The sequence below is a fragment of the Oryctolagus cuniculus genome, chromosome 5 (genome assembly GCF_051225735.1).
Source record: "Oryctolagus cuniculus isolate XC-2025 breed Fujian yellow rabbit chromosome 5, ASM5122573v1, whole genome shotgun sequence".
NCBI lineage: Eukaryota > Metazoa > Chordata > Mammalia > Lagomorpha > Leporidae > Oryctolagus > Oryctolagus cuniculus.
In genome coordinates, this window is record NC_142871.1 from 20,683,464 (window position 1) to 20,702,378 (window position 18,915).

Here is an 18,915-nt window from a genome sequence, read left to right on the forward strand (position 1 = left end):
TCATTAACATGTGCCCTGGGTACTATACAATTAGGCCATTTTCTATGTGTATCATGAAGTTAAAAAAAGGCAAAAAGTACCAGCAAATGTCACTAATTATACTTGTTCAAGTGTTCCATGAAGCATTAGTGTTTAAACATTTAAGATAACCTAGAACACAGAAAATTAAGAATGCTATAAAAGAAAATTCTAAGTGAATTTGGACCTGCATTGAACAAGGACATCCAAAAATGCTTACTTCTGAAGATTTCAAATTCACTTGTGCATCTATTTTTTTTTACAATATGGGGATGATTTCTGTGGATTAAATGGTCGAAACAAGGAATTTATTGGTCTCATAGAGAACGAACAATAAGGGGCAAATCTCTGAAAAGACCTTTTGTTCTATAATAATGAGACAAACATTTCTGAAGAAATCTGACACTGTGTTTCTTTCTTGATGTTAGATAAAATTTGAGGTTAAAAACAAAAGCAAAGAGCAGTAACTACAAAACAAAGACATACTTTTCCTAGTTTTTTCAGATTGTACATAGACTAAATCAGGCAAACTATCTAACAAAAGTATTCATATTCACAGAAGTCAGCATTTATAGAAATCCTAAAGCTCAGCATTTTTTCCTCTTTCTTTTTACCTCCTGAAGGTTGTCGAGATTTGCGAGGAGACCGAGGTTCTCTCCGATAAGGATCATTAGAGCCATACAACTCAATAGTGCCCAGGTTGAGCAGCACTGTTTTCTGGAGGTAGTCAACCATAGCAATGCCATTACAATTACCAAAAACCACTCTGTCAATAGGAAACAAGCAAATATTTTAGCACAAATGATCACAAGAACATGCATGGTAGTCTATAAATTTGAAGAAAGAAAAACGATGAGACTTTCAGAAAATTCTTCTTTGAAACAAAAGGTAACTATGGGCGAGGGAATATAATTACATGTCTTCATGCACAACTATTTACTTTAGATCTTCTGTAGATAATAATTAATATCACTAAATCAATTATTAGGAAAAATATTTAGCATAGGAGTTGAACCTTGATCAGAACTGTAAGTCTCCTCACTAAACAACATAACATGAATTGTTTGCCTCAAAGGCATTTTGCACCCTTCAGAGCAGACAGTCCCCTCCACCAGGAAAGGATGGACTTATGTATCAGGGAAAGCTTTCACAATCCCTACACAGAAATAAAAGTAGAGAGTGTAAGTCATGGAGGTCTCCCTTCAAGGTATTTGTAGTACCTTCTCAATTATGAATCAGGAAACTACATTTCAATCAACTATGAATAAATAATTTTTACTCTTTTAAATCTCTTAAGACAGGACATGCTCAAGTGAATAAGCTAAAGTAAGTACTGTGGGGGTTTGAAGAATTCATGACATATCCAGGGAGAAAAAATCTAAAATTCAATTCAAGCTGAATACTGCTAGACAAGAGCCAGATAATCAGATTTTTTAAGTTGAAGCCCTAAATATGCTCTTACACATTATACAGTTTTAGCAACTTATCCAGATTTTTACAATACACAGAAAGGCCCAAAGAAAATACAACTGTGACTCAGTGAGATCTGTAATCAACTCATTTGCAACTTCCTTCGCAACTTCCTATAGGTTCTTCTTATGCCCTATTTGTTTCCTTTATGGTTGGGAAGAGTAAGACATTTAACAGGAGAGGGTTTATACTCTTACTTGGTGGGGCACATTAAATAAAATGTGAGAGAAGACTATTTCAGACAATAACTAATCTAAACTAGGTGGACAACTACAAGAGTAGGCTGCAGTAGCTACCAGCAGGAAAAAAGGATGAAAGAGTCCCTAGGAGGTAACACACAGAAAGGAGACAATATCTACACATCATAAAATGCTCTGGGGTTGAATATTTAACAAGAAGTTTCTAATACTTCAATGCTGATTTTTGAAACAAATTTAAAAACCAAACAAATGTTTTATAAGACTATTAAATTGTAATAAAAAGTATGAAGGAGCCTCAAAATGCTTGTGGAAAAAAACAATTAAAAATTTTAGTATGGCGGTGGTGGGGGGTGGGGGAGAGTGGGAACAAATGTTACAGCACAGTGGGGTGGGCTGCCTCTTGTACTGGAGTGACTGTTTCAAGCACTGGCCACTCTACTTCTGAGACAGCTTCCTGCTAAAGTACCTAGGGGGCAGCAGATGATGTCACAAGTATTTGGGTTCCTGCCACACATGTGGGAGACTGGACAGACTTCCTGACTCCTGGCTTTGGACTGGCCTAACTCTGGCTGTTGCAGACATTTGGTGAGAAAGCCAGTGGACAGGAAGATCTCTCTCTTTCTCTCTCTGTTACTCTCCTTTTTAAATATATACATAAATCTTAATAAAAAAATGTAAAAATTCTGAAATCTATGCATGGTTTTCTCATAAAAAGTTCACAGAAACTATGTTTTATGGAAAAACTATGCATGGACTTCAAAACAATTTTGCACCGAAATGGCCAAAATCTTTTAATGCCATTTTTTCACATACTTTTTGAAGTATTCATGTATATACAATTGATTCTATTTACTTGAAGACATGAAATATTCCTGTATATAGATGAAACTAAACCACTGCTATGGCTTTAAAATTAGACAAGTTAATTTTGGAAGTGGAAAGAACAAATTACACAGCTATGGTTCAACATGTGTAGAATCATTTATGATAGTCTCCTGGTGTTCTCTTGTTAGTCTTCCACTACACTGAGTAATAAAAATAAAATTATTTCTGGGAGTCTATCCAGGACAGGATATACTGACTTTAAAACTTTACCTCAAGGGGCGAGCATTTGGCACAGTAGTTAAGATGCTGCTTCGGATGCACACATCCATATCAGAAAGCCAGGGCTACAGTACCCACTCCACTTATGACTGAGCTTTCTGTTAATGTGCACCATGAGAGGCAGCAGCTGACAGCTTAAGTACTTAAGTTCCTGCCACCCTGTGGGAGACTTGGATGTAGCTCTGAGCTCCTGACTTTGGTCTCACACAGTCCAATCTGTTGCAGGCATTTGGGGAGTGAACCAGGGCATGAAAAATAGTCATTCTCTCTTTTTCAAAATATATTTTTTAAAAAACCATTTATTTCAATTAATTCATTGGTTCATGTGATATTATTTCTATGTCAGGAAGCAGTATATGAATACTCAAAGTAAATTATTTAGAATAAAATTATGAACTAAACAACCATCAAAATTGTCCTGAAAAAAAGTTATATAATATTTTAGGTGATAACAAAGCCTTTCTATTTTTAAAATCAAAATGATTTATGCCATACTAAGAAAAAATTGACAAAAAAAAAAAACCCTTATACTTACAGTCCATAGGAAGAATTGACTGCCAAGCTGGTTATTTGTTGTGGTGGTTCTCCAGCCACCCATACCAACTGAATAACTAGTTCCATCTGATAACCTGGAGACTGTTTCAATGGTGAATTTTTGACTCTGAAATAAAGGAACAAGTATTACCTTTTAATTCATTTTCAATTATCTTATTAGTCTATGTAATTATATAGTTATAAAAATAATGACATATGAAACTCTACTTCAGATTTTAAAATGTAAAAATAAGAATGCTATCCCCTAGAATTATTTAATCTAGTTAGAGAGATAAAATATTTACCTAAATAACAAAGACAAGAAATCATTTTGTAAGTTCATAAAGTGGTAGAGAATGGCAGAGGCAAAGGAGGAAAGGAAGAAGTCAAAGGAGGAAGACAGAGGAGAGAAGAGCAGGGAAGCATGAGGAGAAGCAGTTAGCTTAGGAATTAGCAAGAGGAAAAAAAATCAAGTAAGAAAATAACGTGTTAGAAAAACAACTTAGACTTTAAAAACATAGCTTGGGAATGCAAACTTGCCAAAATGTGAGCAATTTGCTTTTGTGTGAGACTATTTTTATTATATATATTTTTAAAAGCACTTTGACGTGATAGTATTTTTCATTGCCCAGATTCCTTCTCCAGTGATTGCTGAATAATAGAAACAAACAAATAAATAAATAAACTAACATATTGCAGTGTAGGGCTTGCAGCACAATGGATTAAGTCACTGCTTGCAAGTCTATGTCCCCTATGTGAGATGTGCTTCAAGTCTTAGCTGCACCATTTCTGATCCAGCTCCCTGCTAATGCATCTTGAGAGTTGGTAGATGATGGTCCAGTAATTTGGTTCCTGCTACCCACATGAGAAACTCAGACGGACTTTCCAGGTTCCTGGCTTCGGTCTGGCACAGGCCTGGAGACAAAGGCTTGATGTTGGTGAAAGAAATCTGGACTCTCAGAAAGCTGGAATTTGAGACCTGCCGCTACGCCAGCTGATCTTCTCATCTACAAAGCAGAAATATCACTACCCATTCACAATATGAAGAGACTGAGTGGGTGTTTTGCAGAGATTCAAGCAATATACAACTAGCATATTCTCAGTGTTAAGAACTAAAGTTTAGTGAAGGTTTAGAAGAAATACCTGGGAAACATTAATTTAGTTACATAACTCAAGATGAACATAGGGAGACTAATTAAGAGGTTGCCGTGACTCTTCTGACATGAAACAACAATGAAAGGCAGACTTAAACTGCATTATGAAGGAAGAATTGCAAAGGCTTTTAAGTTTCAAGAAAGCAGACACTTTGCAGCTACTCTTAATACCCTGGCATAAAGGAGGTACTCAAAATTTTTGAAAAAAAATGAATGAGCTGGGGACTGATTAGAGAGAAGGAGGGAAGGATAAAGAAGACAAAGTGATTCTACAATCAAAAAGAAAGAAAATACAGATGTCAGAATAAAGAGGTAGTTTTAAAGGGACCTGAGGTAATTTGATGTGGCACTAGGGAACTGTCAATGGAACTAGTTTATTAGGTAGATACATGTACTGCCAAACTTCACAAACTGTAAGTTCATGCTAAACTTAAATTGGTGGACTCTGAGATAAGCAATTAAGAAAGAGGGGATGAGGAAGGGATTTACTTGATGAGAGAGTCTCTCAGGAATAAATATTTAGATACAACATCTGTTATAGTTGTATCAGCAAACTTTAAGTGAAACTAAAAGATATATTTTTTTAAAAATGTGAACAATTTTAGTGTGACTACACATACACACACAAAGCAGCTGTGACTTAAAGTTGAAGACATTTTTGCTGCAGTAAAACATAGGTAGACTGGTTGCTTCAATAACTCTCAAGGCTTCAGCCTTGGTATGGGAGCCTATGAAAGAACTGCGGAAGACTACTCACTGTTGAATCTCCTGACTCCACACTCAGAGGCAGAGAAACTTTCCAATAAATTAGATGGTGCTGCTATCGTGAATCAGACCATGATGAAGCTACCCAGACTTCAGGGAAAATGGGACTATATGTATGTGAATTTGTTAGGCTGTACCTAATCTGAATTGAGCTACAGTGCAAAGATTATGAGGCACTGCACTTAGAACTGTGCACTAGGTGAGACAGAATTCTTCTCAAGGAAATTCCAGTAATTCGCTGCAGCTGTCCATTTTGAGAGACAGAAATAAAGACTGAGGCATTTCAGCTCTATCCAGAGACAGCTTCAACACAGGCACAGGCTGGAGAGCCGAGAGGCTATTTTCTCCTGTGTGAATTAGGTAGAGAAGGGAAGGTTTAAGCTAGCATACTCAACATGTACATTAGACTAGATAGATTCTCAAGAGCAGAAACAGACATTCCAGGGACAATTTTAGAAATGAACATATGGGCACATTTAAGACATAAGTGACCAGAACACATAATTCTTTTTTTAAGCAACTCATGAAAGCAAAAAATAAAAAGCCAGCCAAGTCTGATGAAAAATCCCCAACTTGTAAAAACTTAGATGACTGATCAAGAATGAGAGAAGATAAGCTGGGATTTAAAAAATATAAAATGCGAGGGGAGTGCTATATTTTATGTCTACTATGGTTATACATAAATTATCATAGACTTTTGTTTTTAGATATTTATTTATTTGAGAGGTACAGTTACAGACAGAGAGAGGGAGAGACAGAGAGAAAGGTCTTCCATCTGCTAGTTCACTGCCCAGATGCCCACAACAGCCTGAGTTGAACCTATCTGAAGCCAGGAGCCAGGAGCTTCTTCCAGATCTCCCATGCCGGTGCAGGGGCTTAATCACTTGGCCATCTTCCACTGCTTTACCAGGCTGCAGCAAAGTGCTGGATCAGAAGAGGAGCAGCAAGGACATGAACTGGCATCCATATGGGATTCCAGTGCCGTAGGCAGAGGCTTACCCCAGTACGCCACAGTGCTGCCCCTTGACATTTTCAATATATTTGAGTTAATTTGTTTACCTTTTAAAGACAAGGTGTTCAATTTTTATAAAAAGCTCCATAATTTGTACAAATATATTTTAAATGTTAAAGTCATGTCTGAAGACTTAACAATTTCAAAATGACTGTATATATGGATAAGTATGTTGCAAAGGGACAATTAAAAATACTCAAATAAAAACAAAAGGAATAAATCAAACAACTTTTAAAAATATTTATTCAAAATAATCATGTAAAAATTTTGTATGGAAAACAAAGTATCTCAATACTAATTATATTTTAAATTCAATATTTGTTGTATTTCTTACTTTTAAAAGTCAACCCTTTGAATTGTACTCTAATATAAAATGGAAGTTAATAAATACCTGTATTTACCTAAAGATCATTAAAAGAGAAAAAATGAGGTACAACTCAAACTGCCCTATAAGTGTCATTAAAGAATAAATGCATTTTTGATGAGGATCTCAAACACGTGTACTTTATCTTTTTAAATGCTTACACAGAATCCTACTAAGAAATGCTTATTCCCAAATATAGATATGACTCTTCCTCCAATACCTGGAATTTTGTAGAGTAATACTAAACAATTAATTTTAAGACAACAACCAATGAAGAAAAGGAAAGATTTATCATGAAATCCTTATGTTTATAATCTTTCATACCTTCTTGTTCTGGTATTCTATCTAAATCTAAATAACCTTAACTATATTAGCAGAGTAGTTTATGATATGAGTGCATACTTCTATTTTAAAAATTCATGTTTTAACATTTAAGTAATGCAATTTAAATTTATGGCTTGATCTACCAATATAAAACATCATATACTAAAATTAGTAAGAATTTCTATTAATTTAACCACTACCACCAATACCAACACACAAAAAAGGGGTATGCAAAGTTTACACACACACAGAGTCAAGTTAGCAGGAACCTTTCACATCTGTTTTTTCTGCTTGTGTGTTAGTAGACTCCTGGGTCTCTCTGACTCCCTTTCCAGCTCTATCCAGGTTAAGGTGGAGTGCCATACAGAGCTGGTAAATAAGAAAAGAATTAAGGAGGCCTGCTTATTAACCCCTCATCATATGTAAACTTGGAGCAATAACATCCAGAGTGCATTTTCTCCTCTCATCCAGTGTAAACTTGGGACCAAAACTGTCCAGGAGTGCATTTCCTCCTCTTCTCCCATAAAGGCAGTATGCTCAGCACTGCCATGACCGGGAGGCTAAAGCTAGCTCAGTATGGAGCTCAGTCAGCATCAGGAAACCCATCCGGCTCTAGTGCCAGCTGATGTCATTTTACATTTATCATCAGCTGAGGTGCTCATTTTAATGACTACCTAAAATTTCTTTATTTCTTAATGCAATAAGAAAAATGATGGTGAAAGAGCAGTTTAATCATTAAGCTGTCTTGTAGATGCCAGTAAGAGATTAGGGGTAACTAGATCCTGGCTGAATCTCTGATCCATGCCTGTTAGTCACAATCACAGTCTTTGGATAATTTTTCAATAATTTTTAACTCTTTACTCATTGCTTCATTTCTTTCTTTTCTTTTTTTTTTTTTTTTTTTTTTGACAGGCAGAGTGGACAGTGAGAGAGAGAGAGAGACAGAGAGAAAGGTCTTCCTTTAACGTTGGTTCACCCTCCAGTGGCCGGTGCGGCCGGTGCGCTGCAGCCGGCGCACCGCACTGATCTGAAGCCAGGAGCCAGGTGCTTCTCCTGGTCTCCCATGGGGTGCAGGGCCCAAGCACTTGGGCCATCCTCCACTGCACTTCCGGGCCACAGCAGAGAGCTGGGGCTGGAAGAGAGGCAACCGGGACAGAATCCGGCGCCCCAGCCGGGACTAGAACCCGGTGGTGCTGGCACCACAGGCGGAGGATTAGCCTATTGAGCTGTGGCACCGGCCTCATTGTTTCATTTCTCTGTTTTAAGGGATAATACATAATACTTTAAAAAATTTAACCAGTCAATATTATAATAGAAATAAAGGTAAACATTATTCAATTTTTTTCCTGTACAAAAAGAAAGATGTATTTAAATTTAGAATGCTACTGGCTAGAATAAAGGTACTATATATAAGAGAAGAGTCAAAAAAGATAGAATTATTATGAAATGACTGAATATGTAAAGACTGAAAAAGAGCAGAATTTTCAGAATGGTAGAAAAAAGTCTAAACATAAATCTGGTTTGTGTATAAATCTAGAGTAGAAACAGTGAAGCATTTAGAAGACTGACTGACATACAGAGAAAAAATTCATGTTGTTTCATGAGTGCTGGGGATCAAACCATAGTATTTGAAGGATAAAATCATGGAATGCCAACGTACTCCTCTTGATGCCACAAAAGAGTCAGGTGGATTAACCATCACAAATTATGCCATTTTATTCCATCATAGTAAAATGTACTGCAGCTTTACTAATTGCCTACAATTTACCTAAATCAGGAGCTGATTAAAAACAAGTCTGTAATTTTTTATTACTCACTTTAAACAAGGTACATTATCACGAAGCCCATCAGATGAACTGCTACTAGTAGAGGGATGAGACTGAGGAGGAATGGGCTGAGAATTGGAACTTCCCACAGGTGTTGACAGAGGAGGTGGCTGCTCAACCTCTGGAGAGTCCACATCATTTATCTCATACAACAATCGGACTTCAAGCATCTGTTGTAAAAGAAAGGCAGTTTACCTCCTCCGAGAAATTACTGTTCCTTGTATTAAGTTGACATACGTACATACACACACAAACTTCAGTGGAAAGGGGATTTTAAAGGTAAAAATTTAGCAAGATTTCTAAAAGTAGGATGTTATGAGGAGGAAATGTTTCTGATTCAGCTTAAAAAATGTGTGCACACATTTATGTGGGGGAATACACAAACTGATGCATTATGAGATTAGAATTCATGATACTCCTAGAAATACCAAATTAGAGACCACTCATATTGTAACAGCTTTTCTTAAAGAGAACATTCAATATACTTAAGGATTTAAATATTCATTGAAAAAGATAAGCAAAAAAAAATGCTGTGTTCTTCACAGAAGAGAGATGGTGATGTAAATACTGCAGTGTTTTCAAAATTTGAACACAAAATTAATTGCAAAAAGTTTTCTAAATAATTCATAAATTTCATAATGTCAGACACTTGACAAAGAAAATAATAAAGAGACTGTTACCGGAATGACTTCTGTAATCACTTCCTGTTTGCTAAATCTATAAATGATGACATGAGCTGAAACTCCAGCTATGCATAGCATTCTACTTTCTGGACACCAGGAAATGATCTGAATGGCATATGGATCTTCATCTACAATATCTGTGTTTGGCCTGTCATCTTTATTTCTTGACTTTTCAAATACTTTGGATGTCTTTAGCTTATATAATACTTGTAGAGTTACTAGAAAAAAAAAGGTAATATATTAGATATTCTAGTACAATAAAACAAATATAAGGTAATGTGTAATAAGTTACAGTATGTAAATTAAACAGACTATATTTAGCTTAGTCATATTTTTACTCCTCAGTCTATATTATAGTAGTCTTACATATATTTAGATAATAACATTCAACACACTCATTGTATTCACTAAAAAAAAAATGACAGATTTAGATAACCTGAAAAAAAAGAGTAACAAAAAGATTTTGGAAAAAAAAAAACATAAATACAATGAAAATAATAAAGGAAATGTTTTACTTCCCAAAATGATTTTCTATCTACTTTCTCTAAAAAAACTAGCAATATCATTAAACACTTCTATGTGATGAAACAACATATCCCAAGTTACCTACTATGCAAGTTTTGTAAGTTTCAATCATTTAATGCATTGTTTTTCTTTTGCTACTATGTAGCCATCAGACATATTTCACAGACAATACAAACTTTTGTGACAGAAGTTTAGAAACAGAGATTAAAATTATTCTAGAATTTTGTGCAAAGTTGGAGCACAGTCTCACTTCTATGTCTCAATCAGAGAATCTCTGGAAATCTTGAAAAAAGGATTTGAATATTTCTTTTGAGAATTATTCTTGATTTACTTATATTCTTTTTTTTTTTTTTTTTTTTTTGACAGAGTTAGACAGTGAGAGAGAGAGACAGAGAGAAAGGTCTTCCTTTTCTCATTGGTTCACCCTGCCAAGTGGCCGCTATGGCTGGGTGTTGCGACCGGTGTGCTGCACTGATCTGAAGCAAGGAGCCAGGTGCTTCCTCCTGGTCTCCCATGGGGTACAGGGCCCAAGGACCTGGGCCATCCTCCACTGCACTCCCAGGCCACAGCAGAGAGCTGGACTGGAAGAGGAGCAACCGAGACAGAATCTGGCGTCCCAAACAGGACTAGAACCTGGTGTGCCAGCGCCGCAGGCGGAGAATTAGCCTAGTGAGCCGGGGTGCCAGCCAATTTACCAATATTCTTAAAAAAGAGTTTACTCTTAAAAATTCTGAACTCATATACTTGATAAATCAGCATTAAATTTATAACTTTTAAATTTTGAATTAAATACTGATATGCAATTTTCTAAAACAGAATTATAAAAGCAATGATGTCACACACAACAGATAATGAATGTTCAAAATACTTACTTGCAGAAGCATCCCAGAACTTAACAGACCCATCAGCATGTCTATAAAAAGCAAATGAATTAAGAATGTGATGAAGAAAATAAAAAAATATAGTTTTTCCTTATAAGATAGTCATTAAAATAAGGCAAAAGGTAAAAATCAGGGTAAATAAGCAGTTTCTTGACAGTAACTTTTTTCTATTTTATTATAGAATAAAGGAAGGTATTACCTTCCCAGTAAGTTAAAAGTCATGCAGTCTTATTAACATATTTAGCTACAATTGATTTACTTGGTAGAAGCAGACTGTTACTTACCCTGTAATAATTATTTCTGGGTAACTTTGAGCACCCAAGCCCCAATTACCCCCATTGATGGGCCATTCCTATAAAAAAGATCACTATTATATAATGCAACTTGCAAGCATATCAAATATATTCATATATGTGTATACTTATGAAATCACTGCATGTTTTGCTTCCAAAAATGATTTTTAAATATATTTTCTATCAAGTATCAATGTTATCAAGAACTCAAGGTAGTAAATAAAAGATAATAAATGTAACATTAAATGTTGAAATTCATGTTTAATACCTTTTTGCTGTAACCTTGACGTTTCTGTCTAACTCCAACAGAATAAAGTGCAGGAATAAGGTCCACAGGACAATCAGCAAAATATTCACAACATGTAACAGGAGATTCATGTATATTCAAAGGGTAGGGATTTTCGAATATAGGATAGCTTTAACAATAGGAGAAAGAAAAATATTAGTTTAGCGAATTATAACCAATGATTAGCACAATGCAAACTTTTAAGAATACATTCTTATTAATTTTATGTAAATTTACAAAAATTGAGATCTTTCATAATAGGATATCCTATTAAAAGAATAAATATAAAAACAATAGTTGTGTATCATGTGTCATATATGATATTAACTGTGTATTTATAGTCAACATTATCTCATTTGCATCTCACATCAAATGTATGATGTATACAATCAATTGATGAACACTTACAGAGTAGAATGTGTTAAAGACATGCCAGCTGGCAATGAGTAGAAGCAGAATTTAAGCAGTGTTTTTAACTAGTAAGCTGTAAGGTTCTCAATAACAGATACCCATCATTATATCAGCAGAGCTAACATAAATTTTTGATGCTTTTCCTTTCTATCAGTGGTCAATGTTTAATCCCGGGCATTTTCTTGTTTTAGTAATCATTTAAAATAAAAACCTACCAAAATGTTTTCTAGATGTGAAATTATTTTGCTAAATAAAGATATATCTTTTCAAAAATTATGAAATAAAAGTAAAATCTTACTAAAAAGCTATAATCCTAGAATGATATAATTTTTTTAAAAATATCTAAACAATTAGAAACTGGCTTAAAAAACCTAGAACATAGGACTGGCACTGTGGTTTAGTGTGTAAAGCCACCACCTGCAATGTAGGCATAACATACAGACATTGGTTTGGCCTGGTTGCTTCACTTCCTATCCAGCTCTCTGCTAATGGCCTGGGAAAAGCAGCAGAAGATGTCCCAAGTATCTGGGGCCCTGTCACCCACGTGGGAGAACTGGAAGAAGCTTTTGGTTCCCGGCTTCAGCCTGGCCCAGCCCTGGCTGTTGCAGCCGGTTAGGGAGTGAACCAATGGATGGATGCTCGCTCGCTCGCGCTCTCTCTCTCTCGCTCTCCCTCACTCTAAATCTGACTTTCAAATAAATAAATAATAAATCTTAAAAAAATAGAGAAGTTAAACAAAAAATTTTTAAGAAAACCTAGAACATGGAAAATGGCTAAACTGCAAAAACGATTAAAAAACAGAAAATTTCAAATTCTTTATAGATTGCAAAATGAGCCCAAATGTCACCACCCCGTCCCAAACAGAAGACAAAATACAAAGCAAACAAAAATACATGTTAATAAAGGAGCAGGTTATTTCTGCTCCTTATAACATGTATGTAATCAATCATATTTCATTAGCTCAGGGATTCTGCTGTAAGATACATTTAGTGAATGCCTTCACTAAATAAAATGACAGGTTACTTGCATAGCATTTTCTTTGAATTAAATATCTCAGTACAGACCACTTCTGAAAAATCTCCATTACCTGAGGAGGGGGATAAAAGAAAATGATAGAAGAAATTATTCTAGGGGATCATATAGAAATAATATTTTCAAATGGTCTTGCTACTTTAAAAAATAAAAAAATTCAAAATTGATTATTACAAGTGGCAGATACTAAGTTGAAATTAATTTAAGACTGCCTAAAAATCAGGCAAAAAATATTTCTTATATACTATAGGGTTTCCTGATCTCAGTCCTATTCACATCATGGACAAGAGAATTTTTTTACTGTGGAGGACTGTCCTATTAGCTGTGGATGCTTTGCAGAGCCCCTGTTTTTTGACTGCTAGACTAGATGCCAGTAACAACCCTTCTTCCTTAGCGTTTACAGACACTGCCAAATATCCTCTGGGGAACAAAATCACACACAACTGAGAAACACTGAAATACTGAATAGGTAAACTCAAGTGTGCTTAATGACTATTTCTAAGGAGGTACAAATAAATAATGCATTTCTATTTAAAGAATTTACCAATAAAATATCATTATTTATAAAAGATAAAAGCAGAACACAGCAAATACCATAAAAAGCTATCACAAGAATATGACAAATAAGATAAAAAGTGATAATGATCTATTTGGTAGAGAGAAGAGGAAAAGCTTGTAAAAAAGAAAGGCTGACTTTGAAAGGTGTGTGGATATTTGATGGAAAGAAGTAGAGTGTTTCAGCTACTAGGAGTTACATTAGACAAGACATAAAATATGATGTCTGTTTAATAAACCATACAGTTTTCTCAGGGAAAATGCTATCTGTATAAGACAATAAGAGACCCAGGCTGGAATTTCTACTGAATACCTACTGTTTAAAGCAGTAGGCTGAGAAGGTGTTTTTAAATGAAAAACAATGATGAACCACGAAAAAGTAACAAGATCAGCACTACACATAAAATAAATCTGATGATGGTTTGTATAACACATTGCAACAGACAGTGAATACAGACAAAAAGAACATAGAGGTGAATCATGGTGGGATCAATTTTGAGTTGGCCAATTTTGTATGGTTCCAAAGTATCCAAGTATCAGGTTAAATCCTATTAAATTTCAGAAATTCAACAAATTTTGATTAAAATGGAAATTCTATGGGGATTCAACATAATAGAGAAATTTGGCAGCTATTTAAAAATATGGTTCTGGAGCTCTAAGAAGGCTAAGGAGATACATAATGTTTACAAGGTTTTCAAAGAAACAGCAAATTCTATCTAAAAGAGAAATTTTTACAACACACTGACAGAATAACTTACCAAATTTTATTTCTTACCCATTTTGTGCAAGGTCTATAAGTACTAAATCCTTTTCTAGAAGAACCACCACAGCATACGGTTCCTGAAAATCTGGAATAGGAGAACAATGCATGAACAATCAGTTTTCAATATGCAAGAAGATAGCAAAAGAAATAAGGATAGTATGTTTCATATTAGATAAATCTATTTCATAACCCATCATTTTTATAAAGATGAGTAAGACAAGAAGCTCACATTAACTTGTACGGCACTGCAAATTCCAATGCTGGAGCAGCACTGTGACACAGCAGTGAGTTAAGTTACCACCTGAGATGCTAGCATCCCATTATCAGAGAACTAGTTCTAATTCTGGCTGTTGCATTTCTGATCCAGCTTACCAAGTACTTAGGTCAATGTCTCTTATTTGTGAGATCAGACTGGCATTCTTGGCTCCTGTCTTTAGCGTGGCAATGAACCTGGCTGTTTTGGCCATTGGGAAGTGACCAGAGGATAAAAGATCTCACCCTCTCTATCACTTTACCTTTCCAATAAATAAAAAATCTTTTTTAAAAAAATCCAAAATTCTGGCCGGCGCCGCAGCTCACTAGACTAATCCTCCACCTTGCAGCACCGGCACACCAGGTTCTAGTCCCGGTCGGGGCACCAGATTCTGTCCCGGTTGCCCCTCTTCCAGGCCAGCTCTCTGCTGTTGCCCGGAAGTGCAGTGGAGGATGGCCCAAGTGCTTGGGCCCTGCACCCCATGGGAGACCAGGAGAAGCACCTGGCTCCTGCCATCGGATCAGCGCGGTGCGCTGGCAGCAGCACGCCGGCCGCGGCGGCCATTGGAGGGTGAACCAACGGCAAAGGAAGACCTTTCTCTCTGTCTGTCTCTCTCTCACTGTCCACTCTGCCTGTCAAAAAATAAAAATAAAAAAAAATCCAAAATTCCGTAACAGTAATCATTTTGTATGTCATAGAAACAGAACAGAGCTCTAAAATAATATTGACTTTTCTGGGATGTTTTAGACATGCCTGGTAACAACAGAAAAAAGTGCATATTTTTATATTTCAATGAGATAGAAATGAAGTTAAGAAGATGTAGATTTAAATTCTTCTTCTTCACAATAGCTAAAAAAACTCAATACCTTGGAAAAATTTAACCAAGGATGTCAAAGATCTCTAAGATGAGAATTGAAAACATTAAAGAAAGAAATAAAAGATACAAAAAAAAAAAAAAGGAAAAATCTGCGATGTTCATGGATTGGAAGAATCAGTATCATGAAAATGTCTATTCTTCCAAAACCAATTTACAAATTCAATGATATACCAATCAAAATACCGAAGACATTCTTCTCAGACATGGAAAAAATGATGCTGAAATTCATATGGAGACACAGGAGACCTCGAATAGCTAAAGCAATCTTGTACAACAAAAACAAAGCCGGAGGCATCACAATACCAGATTTCAAGGCATACTACAGGGCAGTTATAATCAAAACAGTATGGTACTGGTACAAAAATAGATAGACCAACGGAACAGAATAGAAACACCAGAAATCAATCCAAACATCTACAGCCAACTCATATTTGATCAAGGATCCAAAACCAATTCCTGGAGCAAGGACAGTCTATTCAACAAATGGTGCTGGGAAAATTGGATTTCCACGTGCAGAACCATGAAGCAAGACCCCTACCTTACACCTTACACAAAAATCCACTCAACATGGATTAAAGATCTAAATCTACGACCTGACACCATCAAATTATTAGAGAACATTGGAGAAACCCTGTAAGACACTGTCACAAAGACTTTTTGGAAAAGACCCCAGAGGCATAGGCAGTCAAAGCCAAAATTAACAACTGGGATTACATCAACTTGAGAAGTTTCTGTACTGCAAAACAAAGTCAGGAAATTGAAGAGGCAACCTACAGAATGGGAGAAATTATTCGCAAACTATACAGCTGATAAAGGATTAATAACCAGAATCTACAAAGAGATCAAGAAACTCCACAACAATAAAACAAACAACTCAGTTAAGAGATAGGCCAAGGACTTAAACAGACATTTTTTGGGGCTGGCGTCGTGGTGTACTAGGTTAATCCTCCGCCTATGGCACTGGCGTCCCATATGGGTGTCAGCTTCTAGTCCCAGCTGCTCCTCTTGCAGTCCAGCTCTCTGCTGTGGCCTGGGACAGCAGTGGAGGATGGCCCAAGAGCTTGGGCCCCTGTACCCACATGGGAGACCAGGAAGAAATTCCTGGTTCCTGGCTTCAGATTGGCGCACCTCTGGCCGTTGCAGCCATTTGGAGAGTGAACCAATGGAAGGAAGACCTTTCTCTCTGTCTCTCCCTCTCACTGTCTGTAAACTCTGTCAAATAAATAAAAAAAAAAAATATAGGTAAACAGACATTTTTCAAAAGAGGAAATCCAAATGGCCAACAGACACATGAAAAAATGTTCAGGATCACTAATCATCGATGAAATGCAAATCAAAACCACAATAAGGTTTCACCTCACCCTAGTTAGAATGGCTTTCATACAGAACTCAACAAACAACAAATGCTGGCGAGGATGTGGGAAAAAGGTACCTTACTTAATCTACTGTTGGTGGGAAACGCAAACTGGTAAAGCCGCTATGGAAGATAGTTTGGAGATACCACAGAGATCAGAATGTAGTCCTAACATATGATCCAGCCATCCCACTCCTTGGAATTTACTCAAGGGAAATGAAATCAGCAAATGAAAGAGTTGTCTGTACCTCCATGTTTATTGCAGCTCAATTCACAATAGCTAAGACATGGAATCAACCCAAATGCCTGTCAACAGAACACTGGATAAAGAAATTATGGGATATGTACTCTATGGCATACTACCATAGCAGTAAAAACAAACAAACAAACAATCAAACAAGACAAAAATGAAACCCGGTCATTTGCAACAAAATGGATGAATCTGGAAAACATCATACTTAGTGAAATAAGCCAGTCCCAAAGGGATAAATATGATTTTTTACCCTGATCGGTAAAAACTAACTGAGCACCCAAAAGGAAACCTACAGAAGTGTAGCTGACACTTATGAGAAGCAATGACTTGAATAGCCCTTGTCTTGATTATCGAGGAACAGTTTTATTATTTTATTTTTTTACTATTTTCTTTTTCTACTTAGTATCATTGGTTGAACTCTTAACACAAAAATATGCATCGGTATTTAAACAAAACTGAAAAGAGATCCTAGTAAAAATAAGAGTGGGAATAAGAGAGGGAGGAGATGTACCGTCCAGCACACATTCCCATGGACATACTCCTAAGGGTAAAGCTAAAACTTTGCCATGGGACTCCAAATCCCATTAAGCTGGGTAGTACTAATGCCATCTTACATGGTGAAGTGATCATATTGAGTTTGTAACTGATAATATAGATAGGAATAAGTATAAAAGGGATCACATAAATAAAACCAAGTATATGGTAATAATAATAGGATTAAAAAGGAGAGAATGATCCAACATGGGAAGCAGGCCACACAGCAGACTCATCGAAAGACAAATGCCCTAAACAGCACTCTGACCTCACAATCATCCCTTAAGGCATTATAATCTGGGTAAAAAACCCAAGAGAGCTTTTCAGGCATGAAAAACCAAGATACTGTGGCAAAAAATGATCTACATGAAGGATCTCCGAGTGACATCCCTGTGGAAAGAAGGAGCCATCAAAGAAGGATGTACTTTTCTCTGAAGGGAGGAGAGAGCTTCCACTTTGCTTATGGCCCTGTCTAAATACTGATGGAGTTTATGGACTCAAAAGGCTTCCATAGCCTTGGCAGCTCATGCCAAGAGCCTCAGGTGATCACTGATGTCATACATAAGAGTGTTAATTGCTAAATTAACAATAGGAGTCACTGTGCACTTACTTCCCATGCAGGACCTCTGTCCTCAATGAATTATATTATGAGAATTAACTGTAAGACTTTTCAGTTTTGTGTGGGGGGGTGTATGTGTGCAAACTGTTGAAATCTTTGCTTAGTATAGATTTCGTCTTCTATATAATTAAAAATGAATCTTAATGAAGAATGGGATGGGAGAGGGTGTAGGTGATGGGACAGGAGTTGGAGGGAGGGCGGGTATGGAGGAAAGAACTGCTATATTATTTTTTTTGCTTTACATACATTTTTTATTTATCTCTTAAATAATCCAATCAAACTGGTATTATTACAGAAGAAGAAACAATATTTTATTTATCTTCTTAGAATAATACTAGTCATTTATTGATTATCTAATATATAGGGGTGAGCATTATACTAGCAGCATTATTTATTCAGATGTGATTACTGACTTGCTCAAATCTGGATTTAAGGTGGCTTAATTTAACTACTCTCTAATTTTTTTTAAAATTTTTATTTAGTAAATATAAATTTTCAAAGTATAGTTAATGGATTGCAATGGCTTCCCCCCTCCATAATTTCCCTCCCACTCACACCCCTCCCATCTCCCGCTCCCTCTCCCATTCCATTCACATCAAGATTCATTTTCAATTTTCCTTATATACAGAAGATCAATTCAGTATATATTAAGGAAAGATTTCATCAGTTCGCACCCACACAGAAACACAAAGTGTAAAATACTGTTTCAGTATTAGTTATAGCATTAATTCACATTGGACAACACACTAAGGACAGATCCCACATGAGAAGTAAGTACACAGTGACTCCTGTTGTTGACTTAACAATTTGACACTCTTGTTTATG

General features: G+C 36.1%; 1 protein-coding gene across 17 annotated transcripts in view; it reads right to left on the bottom strand.

Moving 5' to 3' along the window:
• Positions 1-18,915, bottom strand: part of STXBP5 (syntaxin binding protein 5) — a 225,685-nt gene that overhangs the window by 72,757 nt on the left and 134,013 nt on the right. For all 17 annotated transcript variants that reach the window (XR_011388464.2, XR_016233648.1, XR_016233652.1 and 14 more), the window contains exons 11-18: positions 14,213-14,285; positions 11,422-11,569; positions 11,145-11,212; positions 10,852-10,892; positions 9,452-9,672; positions 8,763-8,941; positions 3,328-3,453; positions 633-784 (exon numbers count right to left, since the gene is read on the bottom strand). Coding sequence is in view for 9 of the 17 variants with exons in the window: in XM_008263624.5 (XP_008261846.1) it covers positions 633-784; positions 3,328-3,453; positions 8,763-8,941; positions 9,452-9,672; positions 10,852-10,892; positions 11,145-11,212; positions 11,422-11,569; positions 14,213-14,285 (1,008 nt within the window). In the remaining 8 variants the exon portion in view is untranslated. The remainder of the gene's footprint in view (positions 1-632; positions 785-3,327; positions 3,454-8,762; positions 8,942-9,451; positions 9,673-10,851; positions 10,893-11,144; positions 11,213-11,421; positions 11,570-14,212; positions 14,286-18,915) is intronic.